The 14,195-nt window shown below is 56.5% G+C and overlaps 3 protein-coding genes across 3 annotated transcripts; all 3 read left to right on the top strand.

Moving 5' to 3' along the window:
* Positions 1–743: 743 nt before the first annotated feature.
* On the top strand, positions 744–1,376 carry MFIFM68171_09391 (uncharacterized protein; the record flags this gene model as incomplete). The annotated part of the gene is made up of 1 exon (XM_071064810.1): positions 744–1,376. The coding sequence occupies one exon, from the start codon at positions 744–746 to the stop codon at positions 1,374–1,376; it is 633 nt and encodes a 210-aa protein (XP_070920911.1).
* A 1,097-nt stretch (positions 1,377–2,473) lies between these two features.
* Positions 2,474–3,526, top strand: SUA7 (transcription initiation factor IIB; the record flags this gene model as incomplete). Its single annotated transcript, XM_071064809.1, has 1 exon — positions 2,474–3,526. One exon carries the CDS (start codon positions 2,474–2,476, stop codon positions 3,524–3,526), a length of 1,053 nt encoding a protein of 350 aa, XP_070920910.1.
* Positions 3,527–4,541: 1,015 nt separating this feature from the next.
* NPL6 (chromatin structure-remodeling complex subunit RSC7) lies at positions 4,542–6,353 on the top strand (the record flags this gene model as incomplete). Its single annotated transcript, XM_071064808.1, has 3 exons — positions 4,542–4,596; positions 4,749–5,751; positions 5,816–6,353. The coding sequence occupies 3 exons, from the start codon at positions 4,542–4,544 to the stop codon at positions 6,351–6,353; spliced, it is 1,596 nt and encodes a 531-aa protein (XP_070920909.1).
* Positions 6,354–14,195: the final 7,842 nt, after the last annotated feature.

Genomic DNA, 14,195 nt, shown 5'->3' with positions numbered 1-14,195 from the left:
ATCGGACGACGGGCAGCCGAATCACCGGAGTCCGAAGTCGTGTCCTGCGAGAACACGAAGCCAGAAACGCCATTGCTTCTTGATTTGTTCTTCCACGATTGTGCGTGGTTTTGAATACTCCGACCCATCAGAACAAACCTCTCTTCGCATCCTCAGCACAGGTGCTGCCAAAACTGATTCGGTAGGTAGCCGAGAACATCCCGTAAGCCTGTGAGGGAACGGCGCATCCCGTGTCCGCCTTACATGGGGAGACGAGGCAATTTTTAGAGAGACAAACGGGTAAAGCCGCCCGGCTAGTCCCCATCCATGATTTGCGCCGGGCGCTCTGCCGTGCTGGTGCCGCCCTGCGCCTCGCCGACTCGCTGGGGTGGAGGGGAAGATGGCCAATTTTTGGGGACGGGACTGCCAATAAGCGCGGAGGGGGGCTTTTGCATGTCGTTGGCTGCACACACGGGAGTAGGGAACACAAAGACCGGGGCATGCAGATCTACACTACCAGAAAAGGCCCATCCCTCCATTTATAGAACAAAGGGTGTTCTCTACGCCGATGCTCCCCCGGCGACGCGGGTTGAGCTGACGATGGGTGCGACTGTAGTATAACACGGCTGTCCCCCACCATGGATCAAGCTGAAGGCTTCTGCCCGGACAGTTATCCACCACTCGGGTTCTGCGCGGACCCAAATGAGTAGATACCAAGCACTTTGTCTTCAATCCGAAGCCAACCCCTGCACGGTCTTACCACGATGCCGGTAGTCCTTCCTATCCTTGGTGTCCGTGACACCATATCAACGCGTCAATACGGTGAAAATGCCTACTCTACCACGACGAGTAGCTCGGTAGTCTGGATTGTAGCTGCCGTCGTCGGTGGCATCATCTTCATTGGCGCCACACTCGGTTCCATCGCCATGTGCTATACCAAGCGTCGCCAACATCAGAGAGCGCAGGAACTCGGCCCATACTTGACCCGCGGAGAGTTCATAAGGAGGCGGAAGATGAGTGCGGCCGATCTGTTCCAGGAGGAGGAGGAGCGCAGAAGGTACATGATCCGGAAATCCCTGGCAAGCCGGTCTACAAACTCGATCGGAAGCGGACTTTCGGCGACGGCGGATCAAATCGACCGGGAGCTTACCGAGATGGAACGTCGCGAGTCAACGAGGCTAAAGGACGACTGGAAGAGGTGGGAGGCAAGAGAGCGCCGCGTACGATCAATGTCGGGCGGGCAACATCCCGCGACTAGTGCAGACTCTGGCGTACCCATCCTAAGCATCCCGACACCGGCAAAGCACCGGTCTCCGGGAAGGATGCCGGTGCTGAGTCTTCCCCCCGGTGTGCCGGTGCCGCCGCCCCGTCATCCCGGCCGGCGATCGTCAAGCTGAGCATGCGAGGCACGCAGGAAACCGCACGCATCAGGCGGTCTAATCGCCGATCCCTACTCGGCTGCCATGCCGGCGTCCGTAAAGTCGACCGGGTGCGGTTGGAGGAGACATCAATGCCGGAGCCGAGGAGTGGTTCCAAGCAGTCTACCGCGTCCGACAAGCCGCCGGGACCCCAATCTGGTCGAGATCAAAGTAAGGGAGAGAGGCCGCCACAGGAAGCCCACGGCATCTTGTGGCAAAGCTGAAGGCCGGAACAACACTAGAAGCCCCCGTTTTGGAGCGCAAGAGCGATTGCGGACAGTCGCTAGAAGCCGCCCGGGGGAAGCTCGGAGCGCTTATTATGTTGGATAGTATGCAAGCAATGGGTCCATGTGGACGAAGCGTTGAGGCCCGATACGTGTATTCTGGCGGGGTTGCGAAGTCTGGAATCTGTAAAAGATCCAAGATCGGGGACGGAGCACACACGGTGCTTGTTCGGGGAATTGGCATTACAGTATATGACCCAATTAATACTGTACCGCCATCTGCCGTAGTTTGGAAAGTTGACCAATCAAATATCGTCCTGTGCCCGGTCAAAATGCAGCTTTCCGATCCCTTGAAGTTAAGGCTGCTGGTTTGTTGGGTCGACAAAGCCTCAGGCTGACTCATCAGCTGTCGAGCGTGGGTGAAAGCAGGCATTAGAAACCATCGGAATCCAACCTGCGCTCTCCTCCGCCATCCACTTCCTCCCAGACTGCTTGCCCGCCCGCGCCGCTCGCTACCCGTCTCAAGATTGCCAGTAGATACCGTCGCCGATTTGCAATACTTTGCTAGCTACAGCGTTAGCGCCGCGGTCTGACGAGCCCGACCCGCCGATCGCAAGAGCGCAGGACGACGATCCTCAGCAGACTGCGGCTGTTCTTTGTGCAAAGTCGTGCCTCAACTCCCAACATCCGGAGCCACGTTGGACGCCTTCGCTGGTTGTCCCTAGAAGAGACGCCAAGACAAGCCAACAGAGCGACTTGGACGTCCAGCTCTCGCGCCCCTGCTGTTTCAAAAAGGAGACGGCGGCGCGCCAGTGTTAGGGTTGCTCGCACTGCGAGTCCCAACTGCCCAAGATGTCGAACCCGTACGCTCCTTTCGAAGCCAGTGCAAAGAAGAAGGGCGGCTACAAGGAAGACTTGAACCATATTCTGATATGCCCGGAATGCCAGGAGAACCCGCCAAACTTGGTCGAAGAGTTCTCTTCCGGGGACATGGTGTGCGCATCGTGCGGTCTCATCGTGGGTGAGCGTATCGTTGACACTCGCTCCGAATGGCGTACCTTTGCCAACGACGACCAAGGAAATGACGACCCTTCTCGTGTCGGCGACGCACCCAACCTGATGATCGATGGAGACCAGCTTCAGACGACCATTGCATTCGAAGGCAAGAACGCCAAGAACCTGGCACACCTGCAGAACAAGGTCACCCAGGACAAGGCTTCCAAGGTGCTCCTCGAAGCATACCGGCAGATCCAGCTGTACACGGACAGCATGAACCTTGGCACGCAGGCAGCTAACGCAGCCAAGCATATCTTCAAACTTGTCGACGACAACAAGGCGCTGAAAGGCAAGTCGCAGGAGGCCATCATTGCGGGGTGCATCTTCATTGCCTGCCGGCAGACTGGCTCGCCACGGACCTTCCGGGAAATCTTCAGCTTGACCAAGGTGTCCAAGAAGGAGATCGGGCGCGTTTTCAAGCAGCTCGAGCTCTTCTTGCAGAAGATGGGCGGCGAAGCCGAGATCACCAAGGCAAGCATGCTCAACCAGCAGTATCAAGCCAAGGGTTCGACGAGCGCCGTCGAGCTGTGTGCTCGCTACTGCAGCAACCTCGACTTCCGCGACCCTGTACGTGTCGAGAACGTGGCTCGCCGCCTTGCGGAGAAGTCAACGCAGGTGGCGGACCTGGCTGGTCGTTCCCCACTATCGGTTGCGGCCGCTTGCATCTACATGGCCTCTCACCTCGTTGGCCAAGCCAGAAACTCGAAGCAGATCGCCCAGGTTTCGGGCGTCAGCGACGGCACGGTAAAGACGGCATACCGGTACCTTTACTCGGAACGGACCAAGATCCTGACAGAAGAGGTATTCCCGGAAGGTGTGCCCAATGCGGACAAACTTCCTGTGAACTAGAGAGTCGAGAAAGCTTCAAGCCCAGAAACTCGGGACTTGTAGGCTATCTTATTTTTTTTTTATTTTTTTTTTTCTCCCTCTCCCAGCCGCAGTCACATCTTGCTTTCTAGTTTATACCCCTGATATCGCTGGAAGCGAGAGGACAGCAGAACGGCATAGCAGAGCTCGGCCACATTACGGGATAGATGCGGCGTGATAGCATTTTTGCATCTACGGTGGATTGGGCGGAACAGAACGTCTTACTGAAAACGTAATGACGACGGTAAGCCTTGCCCGCTGGCTTGGTCAGGCTAGCCATTCAATGGCCTCGGGCGGAAGCTACAGAGGCGGGGATCCAGAAGGATCCGGTCCCATCTAGACGACACTTCTCTACTGTAAAGGATTGGGGCATCAGCACAGCACTTATGGTTGGGCATTCGGGGGCCCCCTTAGAATGGCGGGAATTGATGGTATATGGAGATTGCCAGGCTGCTTATGGGCAGGGCGGTAGTGCATTGGTTATCGGTCGCTAGCTGCACGCGTGTTGCAACAAGCGCAACTAACTCAGCAATTCACTTGACGCTGCATTGCTTTTAGCACTCCCCTCATGCTGCCATTTACACATGGACATCTGACTCGACTCCGTTGTTTTCGCGGCTCTTGCCGCATTTGCTATGCCCAGCGATGACTGACATCTTGAAGAGTACAAGAAGTACTTATTTCGGTTAGTTAAATCCTTACAGCAGCAGTACTTCGTAGTTCTCCATCTGGTCAATGAAGGGTTTGGCAACATGAGCGGACGGCATGGGATTTGGTGGATACAGTGTGAAGTCTCCAAACATCATTAGGCACTGTGCGAGGCTGCGGCTTGTGCTCTGCGACAACCACCAAATTCACGTCTGAGAATCCATCGCGTCGCCCGTTTCCAGCCTTGGCTCTTTTTCTGACATCGCTCGCGGCTACCCTGCACCAAAACTACCCGCCGTGGACCAACCCGGGAAGGTACCGTGACACCGTCGTTGCCATCGCTTTAAACATGGGCTCCCGACGATCCGGCCGCGCAGCTGCGAAGCGCGCCCAGCAAGCGCTCGGTATGCCCTTTCCCTTGCAGTATCACCTCCAACTTTTTCCCCAAATCAAGCATTGAACCGGCATTTCAATTGCACTCTCGTGCTAGCAGTTGCGGGCTTGTCCTCATTTTCGGACATCTCTATTGCTGACATTTCCATGCGCGTATCTACAGAGAGCACACCCAAGACCTTCGAGGGTCTCGACGACGAGGACGAGCCTATGCCCGACGCCGACCAGGAGGAAGTAGAGCCTAAGCTGGAAGCCGAAGAGGACGCCGAAAAGGATGATGAGTCTGTCGCCGAGGAAGAAGTTCCCGAAGAAGACGAGGAATCGGCAAAGTCTCCAACCCCTCCGCCCGAGCCTGTCATCCGTCGCCGGCGGCTAGGCCGTCCTCCCAAGAACCGACCGCCCGACTGGGACACGTTACCTATCGAGCCGCCGAACCCGGACGCTACGCCTCGCCGCCGTGGACGGGGAGGATGGCGCGGGCGCGGCGGCCGCAAGGGTCAGCACTTTCAACCCACGCAGCAGTCGATCGACAAGGACGGCACGGTATTGGACATTGTGAATGATGAGGTGGACCTTCCCGAGGATCCTGAAGGCGAGAAGAAAGTCGACAAGCTGGGAAACCTCCAGGACGGTCGCGAGTATCGATGCCGCACGTTTACGGTGGCAGGCCGTGGCGACCGTCTGTACATGCTTTCCACGGAGCCCGCTCGCTGCGTCGGCTTCCGCGACTCGTACCTCTTCTTTACCAAGCACAAGAAGCTCTACAAAATCATCGTCAACGATGATGAGAAGCGCGACATGATCGAGCGCGACATCATCCCGCATAGCTATAAGGGCCGTTCTATAGGTATTGTTACAGCCCGGTCGGTGTTCCGGGAGTTTGGGGCCTTGATCATTGTTGGCGGACGTCGGATCATCGACGATTACGAAGTCGCCAAGGCGCGTGAGGAGGGCGTCGTCGAGGGCGAGTTGGCTGACCCGTCGGATATCTACGACCCGGACAAGCCATATAACAAGAACCAGTATGTCGCGTGGCACGGCGCCAGCGCGGTCTATCACTCTGGGGGGCCATCTGTCCCGCAGCAAAACGTCAAAGTCGACACGAAGAAACGGCGGGTTGCCGTCAATGATGTAAACTGGCAACTGGAGCATGCCCGCGAGGCCTCGTGAGTCGCTCAATTGGACCCCTTTTGCGAAGCGTTCGCTCTAACCAACCTTTTCTCCCCTTAGTCAATATAACAGCATGCTCTCCGCCGTGCGCCGCGCCAACCTCAACGGCGTCTACGACATCCACACTAACCAGATGCACTACCCGCGCATCATGCAACCGACGCACGCGCGGATCGAGCAGATTGACGATAGCGCGCGACAGCAGCAGCAGCAAGAAGCCGACCAGCCACCCTCCAGCGGAGGCGGGTTCCCGCCGGTCAAGCCCGCCATCTCGCGCAACTTTCTCGTCATGGACACGCACCTCGAGACGCCGCCGGCGGGCATCTCGCCGGCCGCGTACGACATCCCGTTCCGCACGTCGCCGGCCGACGCCGAGGCCTCGGCGGCGGCGGACTTCCTGGCACCCTTCCGAGGCTTGGGCGCCGTGCCGGACGACGTCCGTGACCTGCTGCCCGACGAGTGCCGCCGGGCGTTTGACGACGCGAGGAAGAGGGAGGAGGACTGGTTCTCGCGGTGGGGGGACGAGGCGAAGATGACTTCGAGACGCGAGCCTGTCGTGGATAAGGCCATTGTGCCTTACTCGATGATGCTATCTTGATTTCTCTTTAAAAAAAAAAAAAAATAAGGGCGGAGGTTGCTGACTTTTTTTTTTTTTCTCCTGGCTTTTCCCTTCTTTTCCTTTGAGTATCAGAGTTGCTATCGTCGTTGCCCTGCCGATGGTGCAGGCTAGTCGTTGGGACAGCGGGACCTGGCGGGCCGATCTCGTCTAAAGAGCTGGCGGTGCTGGGGAAGCGGGTTGCTCTGCCGCTGTCTAGGCCCAAGGTTGGGGAGACGCTCGACCGGGAAGTTTACAGTGGGAGCTACTTAACAAAAGGGGGAAAGAGAAGAGTAACGAGCGGCTTTACTTAATGAGGGAAACAGCGAGCTGTTCCTACACGAGGAGGGATGTCTCTTTTACAGTATGGTTATTGTACAATACCCACCGATATGGAGGGGGTTCTGGAGGTTGCCTTTACCTACTACCCATGGCGTTCCTAGCTAAGAGAGGGATGGGGATGGGATTGTTGGGTTTGGGGCTCGGCGGCGTTTTTTTCAGGGGAACATCTGCGCTGGAAACTGTGCTTGGCCAATACAGACTCGGAGACTGCTATGGAACGAGCAGTCATAGCGTTCTAGATAGTCCCCTGCCAATGGATGGACGGTCAATCACCTAAGTACGTTGGACGGGGTGCGAAGTGATCTCTTTGGTCTGGTGTTTGGAGTTCCCCTCCCAATCCCCCTGAGCAGACCGGGCGCAGTTGGGTTATCTCTGCAAACAAATGGATAGACGATCAAGTTAGTCAGATGCGTTGGTCCGGCGGAAAGTTGGTTCTATCTTGTTCGTGGTCTTTCCTGTTCTCTTCCCTCTCGTATTCCGAGAGCCGCTGCTGATGCTGTGGACAGCTCAACAGTTCGGCCGCCCTGTAGAGTGGGTCAACAAGCAGTCTGTGGTGCGATGTCGGGTTGGTCCTGTCCGCTTGCGTTGTCTTGTAGGCATCTGATTGGGCTCGGGTGAGGGAGGGCGTGAGGCCGGCTATCTAGAGATCGTCATCATATTGGCGGGATGCACGTTGTGGCTGGTCTAGTCCAGAAGATCCAATATCTCGAGGAGACCGGCAGCGGTCCATTGACCCTGCCGTTTCTTCTCTCCAAGAGAGGTCATGGGCCCTCCTTAGTCTGAACCCAGCACCCGGGCGACACACATGCTCGAAGCTTTCTTTCTCCGCATGATCAAGCATCTCTGTCTAGCTCCACTGCCCCGGCGTGCCATCATCTAGATTATCACCATCCCAGCTTACGGCCCGAATCTCGAGTGGAAGGTTGTTTGTGGGGTTTCTGTTGTTGTGTTGCATTCGATCTCTCGCGTTCGGTTGGAAGACGGGTCTGGGGCTCATGCTTTGCAGCAAGCGCTTCAGCCGTCGAGTTTTTAGTCCAGTTATATGCCGTGCAGTAGGTTATCCTGACGGCAGAGGCCACGCTCAAATCTGATTGCCCGAATAAGAAACGGAGAGGTAGTAGTTGGCCGGGAATCATGGCACAGTTCGTGTCTAGGGATGCATTTGTGCCCAAACCCTCCCTCTCACGAGCAGCGACCATGGCACAACGGAGGGAACGCTCAAACGTGATAGCCTTCGATGTAGTTATTGGCTAAGGGGATTTATTTGGTTTGGAAGACCGAATCCGGAAGGGGCTCAGGTCTCATCATGGACTGCCGTATGGTTGGTTCCGCGCGTAACCGGCTTCCCACACATGCAGGGCGTTGTCTTTCGGGACAAGGAGAGGAGCTACATGGCAATTGATTGGACTTTGAGAAGCACCATGCTCAGAGCCCGTCTCGGTGCACCATTCTGCCGAGGAGGATGCATTCCATGGCGAACGCCGCGCTTGCCTCCTGAAAAAAAGCGCCATGATCCCCCACTAGCGGAAACACATATTCATTGGTCGCTCGATGCGGCGGGCTCTCCAAGTCCTCGGCCGGTAGTTGACCTCTCAATCCGGGTTGACATTTTGACTCTTCCAGGCAGCATCCACGGCGGCCTTGAGATTGATTGCCTTGCCTTCCGGATTTCCGGATGTGATTGGCAATGCGTGAGTGCTCGAAGGAGCAGTCAGCCCTGTAAACCACAAGCGCAGCTGCCACATTTCCGCGTGGAAAATGTGCGGCACGTGTGAGCTTTTGCCGCACGTTCTAGATCAAGCCCGGCCGCGTCGGTGTAAAACCAATCAGCTCTGTCTGAATGATGAAACTTGCGTAATACATGTTTCTCACCCAGATGGCCCCGGGCGAGACGAGGCTGATGGAGGAGGGGCAAAGCGAACGCCGCAGACACTGCGTAATTACGTTCTTACTGCATACGTAACACCCACACCCATGCTGAATCAGAACAAGAATCGTCGGGCGGTGCTGTCCACGTGCTTTACGTAGCGATGGTGAGTCTTTACGACGCATGACGGGAAGCGGTGGTCATTTGCATTTGGAGGTCTGCATCATAGAAGGCAAAAAGCGGGTTAGTTGCCATCCAACATTTTGCCATCGCCCGGCCTTACCATGCCGCGAGTCGTCATGATCCTGGCTGGATGTCCGAGTTCCCGCCCCAAGCCACAGCCGTGGAGGTAGACAGAATCTCAAGGGTCCTGCCATTCTGACAATCGTTCATCACCAAACCCTGTTCTCCCGCTCGTGCCATGCTGGAGAGCACCGGTCGATTGGCGTATGCAAGTGACCAATGCTCCACTCCACAGACGTCCGGCATGGAGATATTGCCGTACATGGCATATGAGTTGCAGCCGACCATGTCCTCAGAGGATCGTGTGGTGAGGAGCCGTGGTCCAATCCCGCCTCAAACGCAATACTCCTTCATTGACGAGATTCTATCAGCTTCCTTTAGCCCTGGGTACATCGGCCCCGTAGCGGTGGACTCGACGCCGCGGGGCGGCGACATTACGCGCCATGATGCAACCTGCAGGCTAAGCTAAGGATACCGAACCAGAGCCGAGGCGGGACGGAGACAGTCTCGCGGGACAAGTTTTGCTCCAAGCGCCAGAAGGACCCTGAAGAAATTACCGTAACCCTGACAACCGAAGCGACGATACAACCGGGTACCGCTTCTTTGAATATGACGGGGGTCGCAGTGAGGTGTTGATGCAGCTCTTTTTGGGGGAAAAAGGAAGCGAGATGGAGACCCCGCCTTGATTTTCCCCGGGCCGGGCTTTGCCTTTGAAAGACGTAATGCGACATGAACCGGACCCCTCAAACCCTTCGATTTCGTACCCATCCCGGGTTTTGATCAAGCAGCCTTAGCCACATCGGGTGATCAGCAAAGGAGAGCCAAAAAGCCTTGGGAGACTCTCCAGTCCTACCTCGGAGCGAACGAGAGAGAAAGCGGGAAAAAAAAAATAGAACCTTTTGTGTATGCGGCCAAGACTTTTTTTCACTCGCTCTCTCCTTTTTAGTGCTGCCGGCCTATGTGATGCCCTTGGAGACGCAGGGGGAGGGGTATGCAGCGTCAAGAGTCCGTGGATGCGACTGCGGTATATTTTTTCGCTCTCCACGAGACTCATCATGCGTAGCTTCTGATGAAGACCGTTTGGAAGGAAACCGTCTCCACTGCCGCGGGTCGCATCTAGCGCTCCGCTTCGGCGCGGGATGTTTCTGCCCAACGCCGATTCTAGCCAGATCTGCTTGCAGATGCCAGGACCGGAGGACACCGCGGCTGCACCGACTCGTTGGCTCCTCCGACCAGTTAGAACTGGGAAGGGTTGGCAGCCGTGAGTCGAGTCTGCGCTGAGTCTTGAGTCAATAGGACCTCCTTGCAGGCTCCAGCACCGCCAGATGACCGCAGACCATCGTGGTCACGTTTCACAAAACTTTCAGACTTTTCTCGTGGGGTGACTACGCCCGATATTGCCGGTTACTGCAATGCCCTTTTGTTTGCCGGTGACGTTGTGCGCGAGCAGGTAGTCACAGGCTTCTAGCTGCCTGCTGAGCAGTCGTAGCACATATTGGCACCATTATCAAAGACGGCGAAGGATAAACTCCTGTCTAGGCATCAGCTTGATGAGCCTGCCAACGGCGGGAGTGGTTCAAGGCGCGTTTTCAGCCGCTATGGTCTGACGACGAGTGGCTGGCCGATGTAGGGGGCATCCACCAGTGGTGTGTCAGTTCGACCATGTGGGAGAGGATGGCGCGGGGCGCGAGTCTCGCTGCAGGAAGCACCTGCGTCTGGAGGATGCTCGCCTTTGGTCGGCGGGAGGAGGCGGCACGCTCAAACGAGGTACAGAACTCAGACGTTGCCCCCCCCCCCCCCCTTTCCACTGCGCGCCCCAGGTTCGACGGCCTGGGACACCCGATTTGGCGGTATTGTGCGGGAAGCCTGCCGCCGACCCTGACAACTTTCGATGCATGAGAGAGAAAGGAGGTGCATCTGACTGTGGTGACAGACTTGCCACACCGCTTGCGGAGCAGGTGCATTTCCTCCACTTGGTCATTCTGTGAACGAGTGGACACATTTCCGAGTAAATCTGCAAGAGAGATTAATCAGCAGTCGGAAAGCCACCGGCATTTGGGCGAAGTCACGGCGGCAGCAGACCTCCTTGTGCGCGGCACCGAGATGCCAGGCATGGGCAGAGGCAGAATTACGGGCTTTATTCAATCTCATTTCTTGTCGTTTGAGACCGGGGTACGGCACGCACGAGATGCAACAGGCCGGCAGGCGGCAGACATCAAGAAGCAATGCAACTGGCTGTCTTTGAGGATGCAACGAGATCGGGTATGTCGCGGCAGACTGCAACCGCGAGCCGAAGCTGAAAACGCTTCGTTCTCGTCAACTTGGCAATGTTGTGGGGTGGGGGGAAGAGGGGGACAGAGCCCCGAGGAGAGAATTACGGAATCCAATCAACAAAGATGGGAGGACCCGACAGCTAGCTAACCCGGACTCCCGGACGCCCCGGGTTCCACGTTCCGATATCCATCTTCCTGTGTGTGCGATCCTCTTGGGGCAGTCAGTGGGAAAAAGTCTGCTGCCGGACATCAGCCGAGCATCGGTTCTCAGTCAGATGCGAATGCGGCCTCGTCGGTTCTTGTGTAGACTGAGTCAAACTACGAGATCTCCTGGTGTGTTTGACTCGCAGGCCGTCCATCACTTCTCAATCGATGTCAGCTTCGTCGGGCCTCTCAGCAACCATGGGTCCCGCTGGCCTTGACCGCTCCCTCTGGAATCCGCGCCTCAACAGTGGGGTACATCTAGCCCCCGGCGGCACACTGCCCGGGCCTGCCTCTCCGATAGGCTGGACCAACCAGCAAGCAACATAATTTTACCGAGCCTTCCTTCACCAGAGTTTCTGGTTTGTCTTGGGTTATTGAACAGTTCTGCTGACCCCTTGGCTTTGTGCTCTTGTGCGGCGAATCTGTTGGTTGGACCAGAAGGACCAGAAGGCCACAACAGGGTTTGCAAAAGGGGTCGCGCGTCTGGTGACCTGAAGTCCAGCTGCGCCTCTTGAACCCAGTTCGTTGTGGCTGGTGATACACGTAGTTAAGATACTCTTCCACCCTTGTGTCGCGTTCCGATCATCTGTGCGCTCATTTGGTTTTCGATCAAACCGCGTCATTCGAGGTGGAACCGGGGTGGGCTTGGATGCTCCACTATTGTTTTCAGCCTTCAATATTTTTTTCTTCCATTTTGTCCTGTGCATCCATCCTCTCCGGTTCATGGGAGGTGGTGGTGTAAAAGACCTGCTGGACAGGGAAGAGGCCAGGCCAACAGTCATGAGAATGGGCTGTGGTGGTTACGGGACGGTGGTCCGAGTCGCGGGCTGACCATGCTAACGAGGGCACCGCCGCCTGCCGGCTGGCCGGCTTTTTGGTTGTAAGAACACGGGGGCCAACAAAGGTTCACTAAACCATTCCAGGTAACGTTTTACGCCAGACTGAGATTCCCATTGACGGCTCTTTCTCGCATCGTGTTCCGTCAGGGCTGTGCTGTGGCACGAGATGCTGCCGAGCAGAAGAGGGCGGTGATGCAGACCTGAGCGCATTCCGGCCTTCACGTGGAGAAAGCGGTTCGAGTCGTTCCTGAAGCTATATTGCTAATCGTTTATTGGTTCTCCCGAGATAATTGATCATCGGAAACTCGACTGACTCCTCCCCAGTTGCTGCATCGTAACGTCAACGAGACGCAATTGCTATGGGTTGCAGAGGTGACCCTAACCCTACAGCGCATCAAAATGAGCATGAGGTGTCATTTGCAGGGCCCTTTTGACCAGCAGAATCTGAGTGGATAGCGACACTGACGGCTTGTTTGACCCTTGAACCTCCGGCCATTCGATTTGATAAAAAACACGAGTCAGATTCCTCAACAAACCATATGCTGCAACCCCGATGAAAGCGGTTTTAAAAGAAAAACGGAACTTGGCGCTGAAAGCCCTTCGTAGCTAAAAAGGTTGATCACGGAGACGCAGCACGTCTCTTTGTCTTGGTTTCCACAGGACAAACAACCAAAGAAGGTTCCAGCGTTTCTGCGTTATCGGCTTCCCAGGCTGTCCATCGGGGATACGCCATCCCCCTTGGCTGGCTGGCTCGTGATCCTGGGCTGTGGGAGGCATTCCATGCCCCCCTGCTTCTGGATTGCCCGTCCAACCCTGTTGACGGTGGGTCGTCTTGGCAAACGTCTTGACCGCTTGGCAAAAGCTGGCCACCCTCGACTTTTCGGGGAGGCTTGACTCTGCCGGCCCTAATCATTTCCGTCATCGTCGCCCCAAATTTTGATGCACGCACTCCCCTCCGGCGGCCGAGTTGCCGTTGGGGGATTGGTGAAATTGCATGGAGCTTAGTGCATCCGAGCTTGCCAGCCAGTAGAGTTCTCACACTTGCTGCTCGGGGGTTCCCGCGTGGTGCAGACGCAGTTCTGACAGCCCGCCACTGCCCGCAGTGGCTCGTTGCCGGGGGATCCTTTTGGGGCGCGCTAAGGGAAGTTGCGCAAGTAACTCCGTACCACAGTACGGAATATTGCCATCCTTTCACGGGCCTGCCCTGCTCGAGTTCCCTCGGCGCCTGTGCCAGTCGTGCCGGGGCCACCCACCTGTGGGCCCAGCACCGAATCTGCCCGCTAAGGAGTCCCCTTCCAGGTTCCTCATGTCGCCCCATCCGCCGGCCACCCAGCCCGCACCCGTTTCGCTAAGCTGCTATTCTGATCACTCCACAGAGCATCCTTTTCCCCTTCTTCCTTTTCCGCCTCCCCTTCCTCCACGCCGTGCTCTCTTCCTCCTCCCTTCTCCGACCGTCGCAGAACCCGCCAAGAACCGAGCGATCCACGAGCGACCAATTCATTTTTGTGTCGTTCACGCGAGGATTCAGGTGCTGTCGACTCTCGTTGACTCGAACGAAGACGGGAACCAGCCGCCGCACGCGAGCGGGTTTTTCGGTCGACCTACGCTGTCAACGCAACCACCTCTGGAGGACACAGCCGTCACCTCAGCACAAGCACGGGTTCGCGTCGCTTCAGACAATTTCCCAGCAAGGTTCGTATTATTTCACTTTTTCCTCGTCAGCACGTCGCTTCAGTTCCAACACGGTCGGGTACACACCATCGTTTCGTCCATGGAGCAGCTTCGGTTGTTTTGGTCCGCCCAACCCTTCCAGCGGCGACGCGATCTCGACGACGCCCATCCAAAGCCTGGACTCGGCAGTTGCGGCAACGCCTCGGATAGCTTCGGCGAATCCGACCGTTATTAATGAATCCCCCGAACACCTCGCCTCTTGCTCGACACGACTTGTATTTCGGCAGTCTCCTTCTGAACATTGCGCTGCCCAACGCCGCTCCACAACACGAGCATTGACTGACCAAAATATCCAACATCACAGTGCTTGAACGTTCCCTTCCGCCTTTCTCCTTACCTCTTCGAC

This window comes from Madurella fahalii (assembly GCF_045866475.1).
Source record: "Madurella fahalii IFM 68171 DNA, scaffold_5, whole genome shotgun sequence".
Classification (NCBI taxonomy): Eukaryota; Fungi; Ascomycota; class Sordariomycetes; order Sordariales; genus Madurella; species Madurella fahalii.
The sequence above is the reverse complement of the archived record's forward strand: the minus strand, read 5'-3'. Positions and strand labels throughout refer to the sequence as shown.